The 15,550-nt window shown below is 42.4% G+C and overlaps 2 protein-coding genes across 3 annotated transcripts in view; both read left to right on the forward strand.

Annotated features, from left to right (window-relative positions):
• CREB3L2 (cAMP responsive element binding protein 3 like 2) overlaps positions 1-1,313 on the forward strand; it is a 119,452-nt gene extending 118,139 nt beyond the window's left edge. The window contains exon 12 of the mRNA XM_065420647.1: positions 1,220-1,313. Coding sequence (XP_065276719.1) covers positions 1,220-1,313 — 94 coding nt within the window. The remainder of the gene's footprint in view (positions 1-1,219) is intronic.
• A 9,117-nt stretch (positions 1,314-10,430) lies between these two features.
• Positions 10,431-15,550, forward strand: part of DGKI (diacylglycerol kinase iota) — a 309,310-nt gene continuing 304,190 nt past the window's right edge. For both annotated transcript variants that reach the window (XM_065403383.1, XM_065403389.1), the window contains exon 1: positions 10,431-10,627. In XM_065403383.1, the coding sequence (XP_065259455.1) occupies positions 10,431-10,627 (197 nt within the window). The remainder of the gene's footprint in view (positions 10,628-15,550) is intronic.

Genomic DNA, 15,550 nt, shown 5'->3' on the forward strand with positions numbered 1-15,550 from the left:
TTTGCCTCCTATCTTCTAAGCCTGTGTTGCTTTGGGTCTTGCAAGAAACTCTCATGAGACTGAAATGGGCCTGTGTTGTGGTTTAGTTACTGCCACCAGTCTCTGCTCTGACCTACAGCCCACTTCCAACCCATCCCTCAAAGAGAGTAAAATGTGGGGATATGGAGTAAGGGAAAGCTGGATTTCCAAAATTGCCTCAAACGGGGTGGAGTAATTCTGAGATGGAGGGGGACTCCAGCAGCAAGGAGAAAATTTCTTCACGCCAAGAAGGAAAATCTTTGTTTGTATAGATTGACACCTCCCCCTTCCCCAATCTTACCTTCTCTCCTTCCTTGCCTTTTTAATTATGTAGCCCTGTGCATGGAGAATAATGGGGCTGACCTTTTCAGTGGATTCCACTTTCTCATGCAACATGGGTAAAATAAATTTGATCTTTTATTGTTCATATAATGGGGTGAGTAAGGACAGACAAGGAGCAGAAGTGGGTGAGTCACAATGAGACTTCTGTTTTAAAATATCTGTGTTTGTATCAGACCATAACTGATTCTGGTACAGTGATGCTGAAGTAATGGAATCCCATCTTCTCGACTGATATAGTTAACTATACTCTGTGTGTGTATTGAGTGATTTTTAAAGACACTTGCAGGAGTTTTCTTAAAATAATAAGCCACTCTAAATAAAGGCTTTTATTCATCTATACATCATCATTTATGCATTTATCTGAACAGCTGGCACACATTCCACTTGGTTCAATAGAAAGTTCCATCTGAACCCCAGTGCAAATGGGATTAGCAGTGGTATTACCTATCTGAAAGCTGTCCTGTCACATTCTGTAAGTGTTCTCTTACTCTGTATGAAGATTTATGTAAGTAGAGCCTGGACTGAACACCAAACCTGCTATAGACAGCTCTGGATAAGTACAGGGAAATGTACCTGGCTTTACCCTAATTTAGCCTTTGGGTGTCACTTTTGTTTCATGGAATTACAGCTTCAGCCACTTTTTTTAGGGCTGTAAATTAGAAGGCCATAAGATGTGAAGTCTGGGAGTGACAGTTCAAGGAATACCATTAGTCTTCTGGTACAAGAGCTAAAGGATCCTCCTTTCCCATGAACACATCCTCTTAACCATGTTAGGCTCAATAAAAAATTAATGCAAAGAATTTTCTTGGGCATATAAAAGGCCATGTAGTGATGAAATTATATCAAATTCAAATTGCAGGTATATTCCAGTCCCCCTGAGTGTTCCAGAGGACAAATTATCTGGAGTCCTCTCCTCTAAAATGAAATACTTCCCTGTGGAGGGTCAGAAATGATGTTTCGGGCCATCCAAACCAATGTCACCCTGCAGGTTGCATCCATGTATCATTTTGATTACTCTTCCTGTATGTGTGCAAATACAGATGACACACATGTTTATGGTTTGCCCATATGCATATTAAACAAAACTATCCATTGTGAAAAAGATGGCCGTTATTTGGGACTGTGCAAGAACAAAATCCACCAAACCCCTCAGTAAACTGTAACAGAGCCTCCTTTGACTTTGCTGACGTCTATGTTCTTTTGCCAAATGTATGTTTAACCGTGTGTGTGCATGTTGGTTAGTCTCTCTTTTTGTAATGACTTCTATACATGCACTGCTCATCTGGATACATTCCCACCTGGTTGTTCGCGCTGCAAACATGTCTCTTGGTATAAATAAATTGTTTGTTGAATACTACAAGAAAACAATTATTGGAATAAAACTAAAACTAAATGCTTTTGTAGGATTATATATATGTAGTTAAGTAAAAACTAAAGTATGTTATGCCTTTTCATTCTTGCAAATAAATATTTTATGTAGAAAAAAAGCAAAAATAGCTCCTTTGTCTTCCCATTTATTTAAAATCCGGTCTCCTCTTGTATTTTGCAAGCACAAGACCATGTGCTGTCTGATTTTTTTTTTTTTTTTTAAATTAACCTGATTATCTAACATGTCACTGAACTGGAAGAAGATTAAAAGCAGTGATGTGTATATGTTTTACAGTAACTGTCTGCCCCTTTCTCTTACCAAGATTGCTGAAACTGGAGAATTGGTTTTGTTAATCATGGTAGAGGTGGGATGGTAACATTTTTGTAATATTAATAGCATTTTTATGGAATTATGCAACTTAGCTATGTTAATACTAAATTCATAGATGTATTTTAAAAAAATCTACATTCTGGTAATATTGACTGACTGTCTTGACTTTGGGGATCAGATCTTCACCATGTGTAAGTTGACAGAGCTCCATTGATGTGCCCTGATTTACAAGAGCTGAGGATCTGCCCTTGAATATCCATTGCCTCTGGGATGAATGCTCCAAATCCAGGTTAATACTTTGGCTTTGACATATTCTGTGTTTGAGTGAGTGGGTGGATGAATCAAGAACTCCACTGCCTGATCTATGAGGGAGACTAAAGCATCCTCGAAAAAAATCTAGATGACATTGCAGATAAAGGTCACGGGCACATGGGCAATGTATCTCTGGCCTTTCTCCTATTTCCGAGGGTCCTCCCCAGCTTGAAGTCTATTCTGACACACATGATATGTACCGGGGAAAATGCACTTTGTTCCTGTGCTGGTTTTCCACCATAATTTTCAAATGGAGGCTGCCATTTTGTTTTTAAAACGTTATTCTCGCCTGATTAAGGAACATTCTTTCCCTTCCAAAAGACGTCCGGCAGGAGCACTGTGGCAAGTAGCAGCATCCAGCCAGAAGCCTGGTACAAATCAATCAGTATTTCTCTCAGTGAGAGAGGATCACACTGTAGTAGAATAAGTTTCCATTTCTCCTTTCCCAGCTGAGAGTCTCGCTATGGTGACACGGCCAATACATGGAGCTTGGGAATAGACATGCATCATTCAAATATGAAATTAACATTTCCAGGGGAGGTCTTGCCATTGATGTTATTTATGTCACTATCTCTCAACCAAGATCAGGGCCCCACAGTGCTGAGTACTGTACATACACATGTTGTGTACCTAAAGAACACACGTTGTGTACCTAGTTAAATAGTAATACTATTTACTATTACTAAATAGTAATACTATTTACTATTACTAAATAGTAATACTATTTGGGTTACTAAATAGTAATACTATTTAACTAGAGAGGACAGACAAAAAGTGGAAGAATGGAAGTTATAACCCTCATTGTACAGATGGGAAACAGATAGGGTGACCAGATATCCTGATTTTATAGGGACAGTCCCGATATTTGAGGCTTTTTCTTATATAGAAACCTATTACCCCCCCACCCCGTCCCGATTTTTCACACTTGCTGTCTGGTCATCCTAGAAACAGAAGCCGAGACATAACTGGATTTTGTATGGCTCTGTTTTGGGACACCCTTCTTGACACCTTACGAGTCTGATTTTCAGAGGGTGGGAGCTTGTAGCTGTCCTGTCTGGCAACTAATATATCTAAACACTTCTGAAAATCTTGACTAGAGAGATGAAGTGACCTGCCCAAGGTCATGCAGGCAGTCTGTGGCAAGAATTGGGAAAAGAACGAGGCCATCCTTGTTTGGGTTGGGTACTCCACTGGATTGAATGAAAAAGTAACGTTGCTTGATGTACATTTCTTTCCCCTCCAGTCTTCGATACCATTCCTATCTCATGGTACAGCAGAATAGCTCTTCTAGACTAAGCATCCATGGGGTGGCAGCAGCTGCTCCCTTGCCCCAGATTGTACTGCGCACAGGTGTACATTCCTAGTAGCATGGAAGCACTTCACTGAACAGCCTGGCTGCTACAGCTGGGGATTAAAGACCTCTGTCAGAAGTGCCTTTAACCAAAGGGCATGAGAGCAGCTAAGGTGAGTATAGGAACCCACCTGAAATTTGGGCTTATGCTTGTCTGACTGGCCACTGCATCTGAATTAAATATCTTGTGCCTTCCCTGGGAAGGGGGATATGCCATGTCCTTGTGGGAGTCCTAAGCATCCCACTAATTCTTCTCTGCCTTCACCACTCTGAGACCATGTTGCAACAACCATCCTTCCCCGACTGCCACAGCAGTCCTGGTTCTCTGACTAGAGAATATCAGATGCCAGAGCTATCAGTCCAGGATACGTTTTACGAGCATGAAATTGAGCAGAAAAATCTTAACGGAAAATCATCAGGGGGTGACCGATTATGGCCATTATCTTTCTGTCTTAAGTAGTTATAGCTGAGTTCTGCCTACTTGAAAAATAGGGCTTGGGAATAAAAATGCAAGGTGACTATTAACAATATTGAATTAAGCAACAATGGTCATCATAGTTATGACCCTTAGAGCAGCATGAGGTAAGTGGTAATGCATGCACTTTGTGATTACACCAGATAGCCACATCGTAGAAGTAAATGCTGGGCCATGAGACTTTCATGTTCACACCTTGTCACCCTCCAGTACATACTGTCTTTTGGAAAATCTGTTACTATTTTTACTCTGGGCCAGATCCTGATCCCTCTATTCACATTGAGTAACACTTTCTGCCATGTTTAGGCCCATGGACATCAGTGAGAGAGGCTATCGGAATCTGCCCCTGACAGTTTGATGATATTATTTGACTGAGTATCTGCCCCCGTTATGGATACTGTACTCGCAGTAGAGAGAGAGATGGAACCTTCACCAGCCACTGATTTTTCACAGTGTATCTGAGTGCATTTTTCTAAACAAATGAATAAACAATAAAGAAACAATGGGTGTTTAAAATCCATGTATTGAACACATCTGCATCTCTGCCATGACTCAGGGTATTCAGAGGCAGTGTTGCCTACTGGATAGAGCACTGGACTGCGGCTCTAGACTTGGGTCTGTTGCCAGCTCTGCCACTGGCCTTCTGGGTGACCTTGAGATAAAGCCATGACATCTCTGTGCATCAGTTTCCTCATCTATAAAATGGTGATGATAATGATGACCTCCTTTGCAAAGTTCTGAGCTTTACTGATGAAAAGTGATATATACGAAATAGGTATTATTAGAAATTATTGCACTTTAAAAGTCCACTTTATTTGTTGTTAAGTATGCTCTTTGTTTATGTTTTGCATTCCTCTTAACAAGGACTTTGAAAACTAATGAAGTCAGTTTCACTCTGGTTATAGTCAGTTTTGTTCTCAGGTTCTTAATGCTTTGTTTGGGCTTCAAATACTGCAGGGGGACATCAACTTATTTTAAAAAGAGGTGTGTTAATTCAATTTTTTTAAGTTGCATTTTTTTATTGATCTCAAGTTATATACAAATTTTATTTTTTACAAAATTGGAATTGTGTGTTCCTCTACAAGGAAAGAAGTCTCAATTCTGTCTTTTATGTTTTATGTGGCATATTTTTTTTTTTTTTAAAGAGCAAAAAAACCACTTGTAGGATAACTTCAAATTTGAGATGCACCTCTTCCATTTTCTAAAGGCAATGTTTAAAAATGTTCAGCAGCTGCTTAAATATGTTCAACAGCTGCTTAAATTTTTTTTCCTCAGTGCATTTGTACCAACAAAATCAGAGTTTAGCAGAGAGACAAATCATGACTGTCCACTTGTCTGTCTAATGCAACCATAACCACAGCAGCTAAATTACTCTGTCTAATGGGGTACTGAACTGATGTTGGATCAGGTCAATCTAGATCAAGCATTACCCTGAAGAAGTTGCTTGACCATAGAATGAGTTGTGTGCCTGAACCAAGCATGCAGAATGGAAACCTAAGGTAGCCTAGGTAAGTCTGTCCTGGGTTTAGGTTGGAGGAAGAAGTTGAGTGCAATTAGAACTCTTCAAAAATTACTCTTACCTGGAGAATGGAAAGGATTTTCTGTCTGTCTCTCTCTCTCTGTATACCCCCCCCCCCCGTAAAATTTACCCCCATGCACAGAATCGATGCACCATTGAAGCCTTCAGAATAGGACTTCAGTGACACTAAATAGTGCAAAGGCTTTTTCCTGGCCCTCTGTACAGGGATGAATTTAATCCTGTCTGAGCATTTCCTGTTTCATTCATGCCATCCACCCAGCTCTTCAAGCCAGGCATTGCAGCCATGAGCCTACTGCCTAAAAGAGGACTTAACATAACACCTGTTGAAGCCCATCAATGCTCCCAAACCAGCCAGAGGAGTCACTGCAAAATGATGCACGGTACTTCCTTTATCCCAAAGCCTGAGCCTCTGTATCACTGCCAACCTGTGAACTGTGATACCCGCTGTTGGAATCCAGCACCTTTTGCCAGCGTAAAACTCCCAGATGTTGTCAGAGCCTGGTAAGGTTCTATTCTTATGTACTGATCTCTTCCAGTTTAGTCTAGCCACAGGGAATGAAGTCTACAAAGAAATCTATGAATAAATCTGATATTTTCAAGAAGTTTCTCCTATGTTTCTTTAAAAATTGACATGTTTCGGGTGTAATTGTGTGAGCAAGGCCTTATCTTACTAGCCTTCAGATTCACTCCTCATTGCTACTATAAAGCAGAATGTATTGGAAGCTTGTTTAGCACCATATGTTGCAAATTAGTCATGCAAATTTCAGCAGCAATAGCAAAAATAGGTGATCCCATAATATAGTATAGACATGTAGTGATGGCAGGGGCAACTCTTTCCCCTGGCAGTCTCAGCATATGGGAAGTGCAAGTTACCTCCCCTTTGTGCCTAAACTGCCCCAAGCCCTGGTACAGGGATTAATTCCCTGCAATGTCCTGCCCTGACCCCCTCCAGTTATATCCATAGGATAGTTAGCTGTACTGTTCTGTTCCAAGTAACACAGTGGAGCATTGCAAGAGGAGTCTTGGGGTAACTAGGCTCTATAGGATTATGGGTTTGTAGAGAACAACAAGCACACTGAATTTTACCCAAAAATGAAGTGCAAGGCAGTGGAGAGTGTGTGCGTGCACACGCTCTCTAGCGGTAATAAGCTCTCACCAGTTTGCCCTACTTACAAGGTGGGCAGCCACAGTCAGCACTAACTGAAGCTTCTAAATGGCCTTTAAGGATCACCTCAGCTCGAGTGCCTTGCAAAAGTCTCCACCACACAGTGTGATTTTTTTATACAGCAAGTGATCCTAAAGCATTCCCTTTGAATTTCTCTTTTAGAATAACTGTATTGCTCATCCTGTCCCTCTTTTCTTATGGATGTGTTTTTGTGGGGTAGGGATTTTGTTTGTTTGGGGCGTTGTTTTTTTGTCACATTGCCTTGGTGTGGCCCCAGATTCTGGACACTGAAAACTAGGTGCTTGTTGGGTATATTCCTCTGGGATTTCGTCAAAGCCCCAGCTTCAACCTTTACATTCTTAAATTAATATTGTCACTATTATCCCAGGTGTTTCAACAGTCGCATGTTGTGACTTTTTCTTACACTGTGGCTGGCCAACAAAAGGGTGAGGCAGGGAACAAAGAGGTTGGGGTATTTCATTTGTTAATAGGTTCTGTAATGGAGCCAGGTGTTTGATTTGGTTGTGTACTAAAAACAGACTGCATGGGGAAAAAATTGGAAGAGATTAATGCATAAACAAACACACTGAGAGGATTAGGGCAGCATCTGATTCTCTTGGCCACTTGACCTATCTCTCATGAAGGCATTTTTAATGACCCTAGGAATAGATGAGACAAGGTTAAGGCAGGCAAGTGTCATAAGCTGCATCGCCAATTAATTTTGTAGATGTAGCTAAAGAGGAGTTGCTAGGAGTGTGTTTGATCCCTTTTTCCAAGGGTGCAATATATTATTTTAAGTGCTGTTTTTATTTCTGCTAGTGCAGGGACAACACGATACTCTGCCACATGGGGATCTGAATTCAGGGCCCAACCTCGGTCCCTTAGTTTCTGGACTAGTACTGGGAATACTATACTGTACAGGGAGATGGGCATGTCAGAAGCACCTCCTGGATCTCTGTGGCTAGTGCTGTGAGCAGCGTTGGTTTATGTTGGAAGAACATCCAACAATTTTTGGTCAGAAGGAAAGGCGAAAATGGGGTTCCCACAGGGCAGGGCATCTCCCTAGCTTAGCACGTACTCACTGTCAAGCCTGGTCTCCTTTAAGAAGGTTTATTGTGCAAAGAGAAACAAATAAAATTTGCTTACCTTTTGTCCTAGTGTTTCATAGGGCTACCTTCCCCTCTTGCTCTAGGGACCCACCACAGGCATTAGCTCTACTCCGCTGTGGCTCTGTTCCCCCAGGCACAACCTATCCCAATACTCCCTGCCCTCTGACAGCTCTTTATAACCCCAGGTGTAGCCTTGCCACCTTTAATTGGTTCAAGTGGGCCCACCTGTTCTGACACGGGGCACTGGCCCTGGTCTACTGTCTGGGACCGGCTGGTTGGAGGTGCTTTGTCTCTCAGGAGGGAAAAAAATACACACAACCACATGCCCAAAATAATTGGGGACAGGGACTTAGTTTCCCTGAATCTTGAGATCCACCCTGATTGCCTGTCCACTTGCCTCTAAGGTCAGCCGTGAGTATCCTATTGTCATTGTCCAAGTGCTTTTGCAAGGAAGTGTTTTGGACCATTCCTGTTGAATAATATAGTATTTGTTTATAAAAAAAAAAAAAGACAGGCAATGAAGAGCAGATTATGAGGGGGGCATCCTGGAGGTACTCAAAGGTACCTGGCAGATACAGTTGTTGAAGGATCAACATTGTGAAGAAACCAGATAGATTTATTACTATTTGTATAGTGTCTAAGAGTGTGCTAGACACTTCACAATACAAATAGACACGGTCCCTGTCTGAAGAATATGCAAGCTAAAGTTCCAATCCTGTGCACACTTACACATGATGTGTACATTTATGCACATGAGCATTCTCATATGTCAGTGTTTACAAGACTGGGCCCAACTTTTAGATGAAAAATACTGGGTGAGAGGTGAGAACAGTAGTAAGTTTTTGCAGTTGTCCAGGAGGCACATGCGGCTCTATATTTTATTTTAACATGGAAGAATATTAGTATTTTAAATCCATTTGTTGGGGGCTGGGAAGTCGAGGCTGCTCTTATGGTTTGGGGTTTCTTCAGTGGATTATGGAAAAAATGTTACTGAACTATGTGGAGTGATGGCTGATGTCTCTGGAATTGTCTGTTCTTTGTCACATATTTAATATGCAACCACGTAAGCCGTATTTACTTACTGTGTCCATTCACTAATATTCCCTCCAACTATGTTGCCCTTAGTCGTGAAAGTGCCTATTAACTGCTTCCTCCTACATGTCTGTTCAGATTTCCTTTCCTTTCCTTTCCCGCTACCTTGGTAAAATTTCACTGGATCCTTCATTAGTGCTTCTGCATTAATACCTCCTTCTCCAGCTCTCCTACCCCTGCATCCTAAGGTCACCACCTGGACAATTTCCCACTGGTTTTAAATTTTTACAGATTAAACTCAGCTTAATCGAAGCAGAAATCAGGTTTGATTGTAATGTCTTATTAAAAAAAAGATGAGTCAAGATCCTGTGAAGAAATAAAGGTGAAAGCCTGGACCTGTCTCTAGGAAGTTTAATGTAGCCCAAAAGGTAAAGAAAAATCAGCCCTTTTCTGGAGAGCTTTTTCACAAGAACATATTTAATTCATTGCTGATCCATGCCTCCTCTGCCCTCACAACTCCAACACCTTCTAAGGGAGGAAGGCTGTTTTTACGTATTGGTTTTTCATTTAAAATATGACACGGGTGCCAGTTCTCCCGCAGCCTTGTCTCTCCCCCTGTAACGAGTTGATTGATACATGAGAGACCATTCCAACAGGAAATGTGCCCAAAGCAGCTGTCAGAAATCTCCTGGACGAGTTGGGGCTGTGTGTGTGCGTGCGCAGGGGCAGCAGAGCTAGTTAACCAGCTGCTGTAGCCGTGACCCTCCCCTCTTCCTTCCCCTCTCTAAACACTCCAGCAGGAACCCCCCTTCCCCACCTGTTTTCTCCCCCACCCTCCATCGTCCTATAATCTTCAGAGGGGACCCTAACTCCTAAATATCTCCCCCTCCCTTTCCAAACGCTCCAGGGCTCCCCCTCCCATTTACACCCCTTTTCCCCCATTGGCTCCTGAAAAAAAATACCCCTCCCCCGTAATATTGTCCTGACGCCTCCCGGGCCCATTCGCCTCAGCCCTGGTGCAAGGAAGGGCCGAGCCGCGTCCCCCACCTGCTCCCGGGGCTCTGGCCCGGCTGGCGGCGATGCTGCTGCTCTAGTCCTAGGAGGGAGTGTCAGGAGCAGCAGCAGGAGGAGGCGGGCGCTGATTGGCCCGGGAGGAGGGGGAGGCAGAGAGTTTCCCACAATGCCTCGCTGCAGTGCAGCCGCCGATGGATGCTGCGGGAAGGTGCTGCCATTTGCAGCCTCCTCGGCGAGCGGCTCCAGCTGCAGCAGCCGTCCCGTCCGTGTCCCTGTCCCTGTCCCCCCACCTCAGCGGCTGCAGCCGCCGCCGGCCCCGCGCCTGCTCCCTGCTGCTCAGGGCCCGGGGGGCTGCTGTCCTTCCCGCCCCGCAATGAACCCCCCGTCGGCAGCCGGTGAGGACAAGGGGGCTGCAGGCAGCGGCAGCTGCTGCCGAGGAGCCGAGGGCGGCGGGGACACGAGGAGCTCGGCGGCCGCCGCCGAGGAGGAGATGGGAGTCGCCGGCCAGAAGGAAGAGTCCCTGGAAGAAAAGCTGAGGAACTTAACCTTCAGGAAGCAGGTGTCCTACAGGTGGGTGAGGGCGGGCGAGAGGGGCTCCCGAGCCCAGACACGCGCCCCTGGCACCAGCCTCGGGAGTCCGGGGGTTGGGATGGGGGGACTCCTGGAGCCGCAGGAAAAGGGCTCCAGCCTTGGAAGTTTCCCTGGGGGCTGCTGCTGCAAGCTCCCCCTTCAGCGCTGCATTTTTGCTGCCCTGGAAATAGCTGAGAGGAGGCACCAAGTTGGTAGCTTGAACCACTCCAGCAGGTAGGAATGGGCAAGTGGGGGAGCTCAGGCTGAGATGCGGGGACCCCCAGTAGCCCACTGAGCTGGCTCTGGTGGTCTCCAGGAGCAGACAGACAGCTTTGAGGAAGGTGGTGGTGGGGTTTGGGAGGGAGAGAGATTCCACAAGAAAGACACTTACTCGGTGGGCTCAAATATAGAGAAAGTGCTATAGGAAATAATCTTTTGGTCAAGTTAATGTCAAAAAATTATATATAAATAGTGTGTGTGTGTGTGTAGTGTGTGTATGTATGCATATATGTGTTTTATATATATGCGTTTATATGTTTGTGTAGGTATATTAGTATGCTTGTCCATGAAACATGCGATATTGTGGCAGTTGGTTCTGATGTAGTCTTTGCGTGGAGTGCCCTGACAGCAGGCTGTGGGAGTTACACTGTCAGAATGATGTTGCAGAGTCAGGGATTAGGGTGAGGGCAGCACCATAATTGTCTGTGTTGCTTTTATTTTCCCCAGTCAATCTGGATTACACTAAAAAAGAAACCATGATCTTGTTTACGATAACACTCCAAATAGGTAGAGAGCATTAGGGTGTGTGTGTGTGTGTGCAGACTTCAGGATTAGCCAAAGAGGGTCAGAAATACTGCCTGACTGTCAGGGGAGTGTAGTGATTCTTGAGTTTTGCTGTTTAGAATAAAATTAAGGCTGCTTATCGTTTCTTGGGCCTCAAAACATTTATTAGAAAGGGGTCACAAAAACATTTTCCTGTGGCATTGCTGCTTCTGATCAGGATTTCTCTATGGAAAGTGTCATGAAGAGCAAGTCTTCTTTCTCTCCCCCTCAACTCCCCAGTGAGTCATTATGTAAGCATTAGCAGATGACAAGGTGTGTGGGTGGTTATACCGAATACCCACACAACTTGGCTGATTTGTGAGGCAGAAGACCAAAGGCTAAGCATGTCCAAACACCTGGAAAGTGTGGGCATTTGGTATAACTGAAGTGTGGTGTTGCTTTTATGACATTTTTTTTTTCATTTTGTCACAATGCATTTACACCATATACTCAAACAACTAGATTCCTCTTTCAAAAATACATTTCTGTGACTTGATAACTAGGGCATGCTAATGGAGTCCTTCCTTATTTAGGTTACCAGTTACCATCTGCACCCAAGTCAGTAACTATTGAAAATTGTTACTATTTAAGAGGTGGTTGGCTCATGTCAGAGAAGTTGGTGGCCTCAGTCTAGTTCTAGATGATTTACAACCACATGTTCCCCCAAAAGTCCACCACAGTATGACCCCACACCTGTGTCAGGGGTAAGCCACATTAACTTGAGGGTGGAAGAAGATCATATAGCTGCTACTATTCTGCCTTTAGAATAAAATAGGATTTCTGTGTCCAGGGCTGTCAGCTCAGCAACTTTCACTAGCACTGAGGTGCTTCTTAAAAATACTTTTGGGCTGTCCCCTTATATTCTAGTCAGGTTAATAATGCTGCTCTCTCTCTCTCTCTCTCTCAGTGATGGTTTAAAATGATGTAATTACATACTTGTGGGGAGATGTTGCCCCTCCATAGTTAAAGTTGAATTTAGATAATACCTCATGTGTGGGTAGAGAATATTTCTTCTGACTTTGAGTAAGGGGTGACTGTTTAGCTGATGAGAATAAAGCTGTGAGTGATTCATACTGGGCTGTCCTTAGTGAGTGACACTGGCCTCCTCTTGAACTATTTGTGTATATAGCATCTTTCAATATTTTTATAACTTTATTATAGTAGGTTTTTTAAAATTGTACATTTCGTGGCAGCAGCTTGTGCCAGTTCCAGTTGAAGACCGGGAACTCCACAGGTGGGTTAATAAGCTAGGGAGGGTCAGTTCTAAATATTGACATCTGCCACCAACATGCTTTTGGTGCAAGAGGGATGTGGTTTGCAGTAGATTTGGGAAGTGTTTCTATTCAAGCTGTACACGTTCACTTCATTTGATTAGTTTGGGTATCTTATACTTACAAATCTATTTGTAACATGTTCTCTTTCCCTGGTATTGTGAAGTATGAGGAGCCTTTTCACTGGGCCCCCCACATTTCTGTACTGTTTCATAATAAATGTACATTGGGAGGAATAGTGGGATTTCTTCCCCCTCCCTTTCCCCACATATGTGTGAGCATGCAGCAAGTCCTGAGCCTTTAGAAATGGGAGGTTTTCTCAGTAGCTTTTAAATAACAATTTCTGGAGGCATATTATTCATTCTGCTTGATTTAGACTGAGAAAGGGAAAATAAATTCTCTATGCATCCCGGGATTTCCACACACTTTTTTTTGGAACTGATTTCCTGCAAGGAATGTTCCTTTCTTTCATTTACCCATAGAGCAAACACCAGAATCAAAGACTTGTACAAAGCACTGCTGGTGAGTTTGTTTTTTCCCCTCTTAAAATTACTACCTTTTTTTCTCTGCAAATTATGGTGCTGCAATGGATTTATAAATGCAAATGACTGTATAATACGCAGGAAACTCTATTTATATTGGCACTTGGACTCCTTCACACAATAGTACAATAGAAATTATTCAAAGCACCACACTGACTTTCAAATGGTTCATTTAGGGTTGTCTTTGTGTGTGTGTATTATATTGACACACAAGCATACATCTGTATTTATATGTACATAAAAGAATATAGCAGGAACATGCTTAAAATAGCCCAGACCCATGCAAATAAATGTAAAAACTGCATTAGTGACAAGTGGCCAAGTGGAACATGAGTGTCAAGGAAGGGGGTGAGATGTTTTTCCCATAAAGGGTGGGTGGGGAGTGGGGGGGGGGGAAGAGAGAAAAAGGGGGGAAAAAGAAAGAAAGGAATTTTTTTTAATGTGCTGTGTTTGTATGCCTCTTTCCTGTCATACACAACAACCTGTGTTGTACATGAATTTTGGTTACTTTTTCTTAGTTCCATTCCTTTCGTCCTCCCATTTAGTTGCTAAGCAACAGCTGTTTCCTTGTAAGAAGACCTAGTTAGGGTAATTATGTAGTTACTGTGAAAATATAACTTGTTAGTTTCACAGGGGCTATGCCATAACTATAATAAACAACCTAGTTTAGATGTAAATGTTTGCATTCATGTGACCAGTGTATCTGAGTACAGGGATTGATTTATTAAATTGGTAATGAAGTTGTGTAATATATGCTGGGCATATTTGTCCCTTTATATAGAGAAATCTAATCAGTATTTGGGATTTAGAGAAGACCACATAACAAATTGCTTTGCGTCTTTAGGCATGTTGCACATAGTGCTCCAAAATCAATTAAGTGTATTGTGTTGCCAACTCTCATCTACCATATTTAGTCTATACCAAGAGAATGTTTGCAGAGCTACTAGAGGAAAAAACATTTTGTTTACTCCAAAAGCTGCTCATACTATTAGGATAGATGGTTGCTTGCTATTTTCCTCCCAGCAATGTATTTATATACACAGTGGGAATGTGGCACTTATCTGTGCTTGTGCATAAGATAGTGTGTATGTTGAGTATGTATATGTGCATATGTACAGTCAGTTTAAGTAGATCTTCATTTGCAGATGGGGTACTTGCCCTTCTAACTTTGATTAGTCATTTTCAGGCTTGGGGTAGTCTCAATACATAGTTATGTGAAGCAAGCTCTGGGCTTTGCTGCTGGACCTTAACTATCAAATAACATGTATCTTACAGTCTCTCTAGCAACATTGTAAAAAAGCATTGTGGGTGTGTGGCATTTTCTCTAAATCAAGAATATGTGGCCAGCCCAGTGGCTGTTTGGTCTACATGAAAGTTGAGGAAATGGTCTGCCTTGTGAGCCCAGTTCAGGCATCTAAATTGGGAAGTCCTCTTCCATATCCGGGACTTTACATTGGAATACAAGCACCCCAGCAGCCATTTTAATGCTGATTTTTACTGCCCAAATATTGTGGTAAGCATCTTAAGTAATTAAATATGAATATTGGGCTTACAAATTGAAGTTTATCATTGTTTACATATATTGATTTAATGAAATATTCACCTCCATCCTCCACAGAAATTGGCAAAAACAGATGCCCCTCCCACAAAGCGAAAGCTCTGCTAACTCTGGTCCTTCTAGGAGCACTACCCCTAAAATCACAAGACCTAGCTGGACATTTAATTAGCTGTGTTGAGTTTTTTGGATGTTACCACATAAAGGTGCTGGGAAAGCTTCCTCCCATCCACCCATAATTTTTACCAGAATTTTGCCTCTGCAAACTCCATATATTTCACTTAAAAGGGACACTATCAACTTAACTTTAGTCCAAACTTTATTTTTTTGTTAAAAGCAGTGTTTGTCAAACTGACGATCAGTAGAAATGCTTCCACTAAAGAAAACAGCCAATGAAAGGTTTAAGATAGACATCATCCTGACACATTTGAAACCCCAAACCATAGCAGGTTTATAAACCTTAAAATTAAACTGAGTATAAACAAAAGTGAAACTGCACTCTCTTGGTTATCATTATTTAAGTGGGTTTTCATTATTTAAGTGGAGAGAAATATTAAAAAAGTAAACCAGGAGCATAAATCTTGACAAGTACATTGGCTCTTCTTTCACTTCTAATACTTAGTGCTATTAAAAATATGAAGTATTTGACACATGGAATATGAAGGTAAGGTTTCTGGTTTGTTTTTTTAAAGTTGTCAGTTGCAGTCTTTTAAGAGTTAAAGTGAAATTCACC

The sequence above is a fragment of the Emys orbicularis genome, chromosome 1 (genome assembly GCF_028017835.1).
Source record: "Emys orbicularis isolate rEmyOrb1 chromosome 1, rEmyOrb1.hap1, whole genome shotgun sequence".
NCBI classification, from domain to species: Eukaryota; Metazoa; Chordata; order Testudines; family Emydidae; genus Emys; species Emys orbicularis.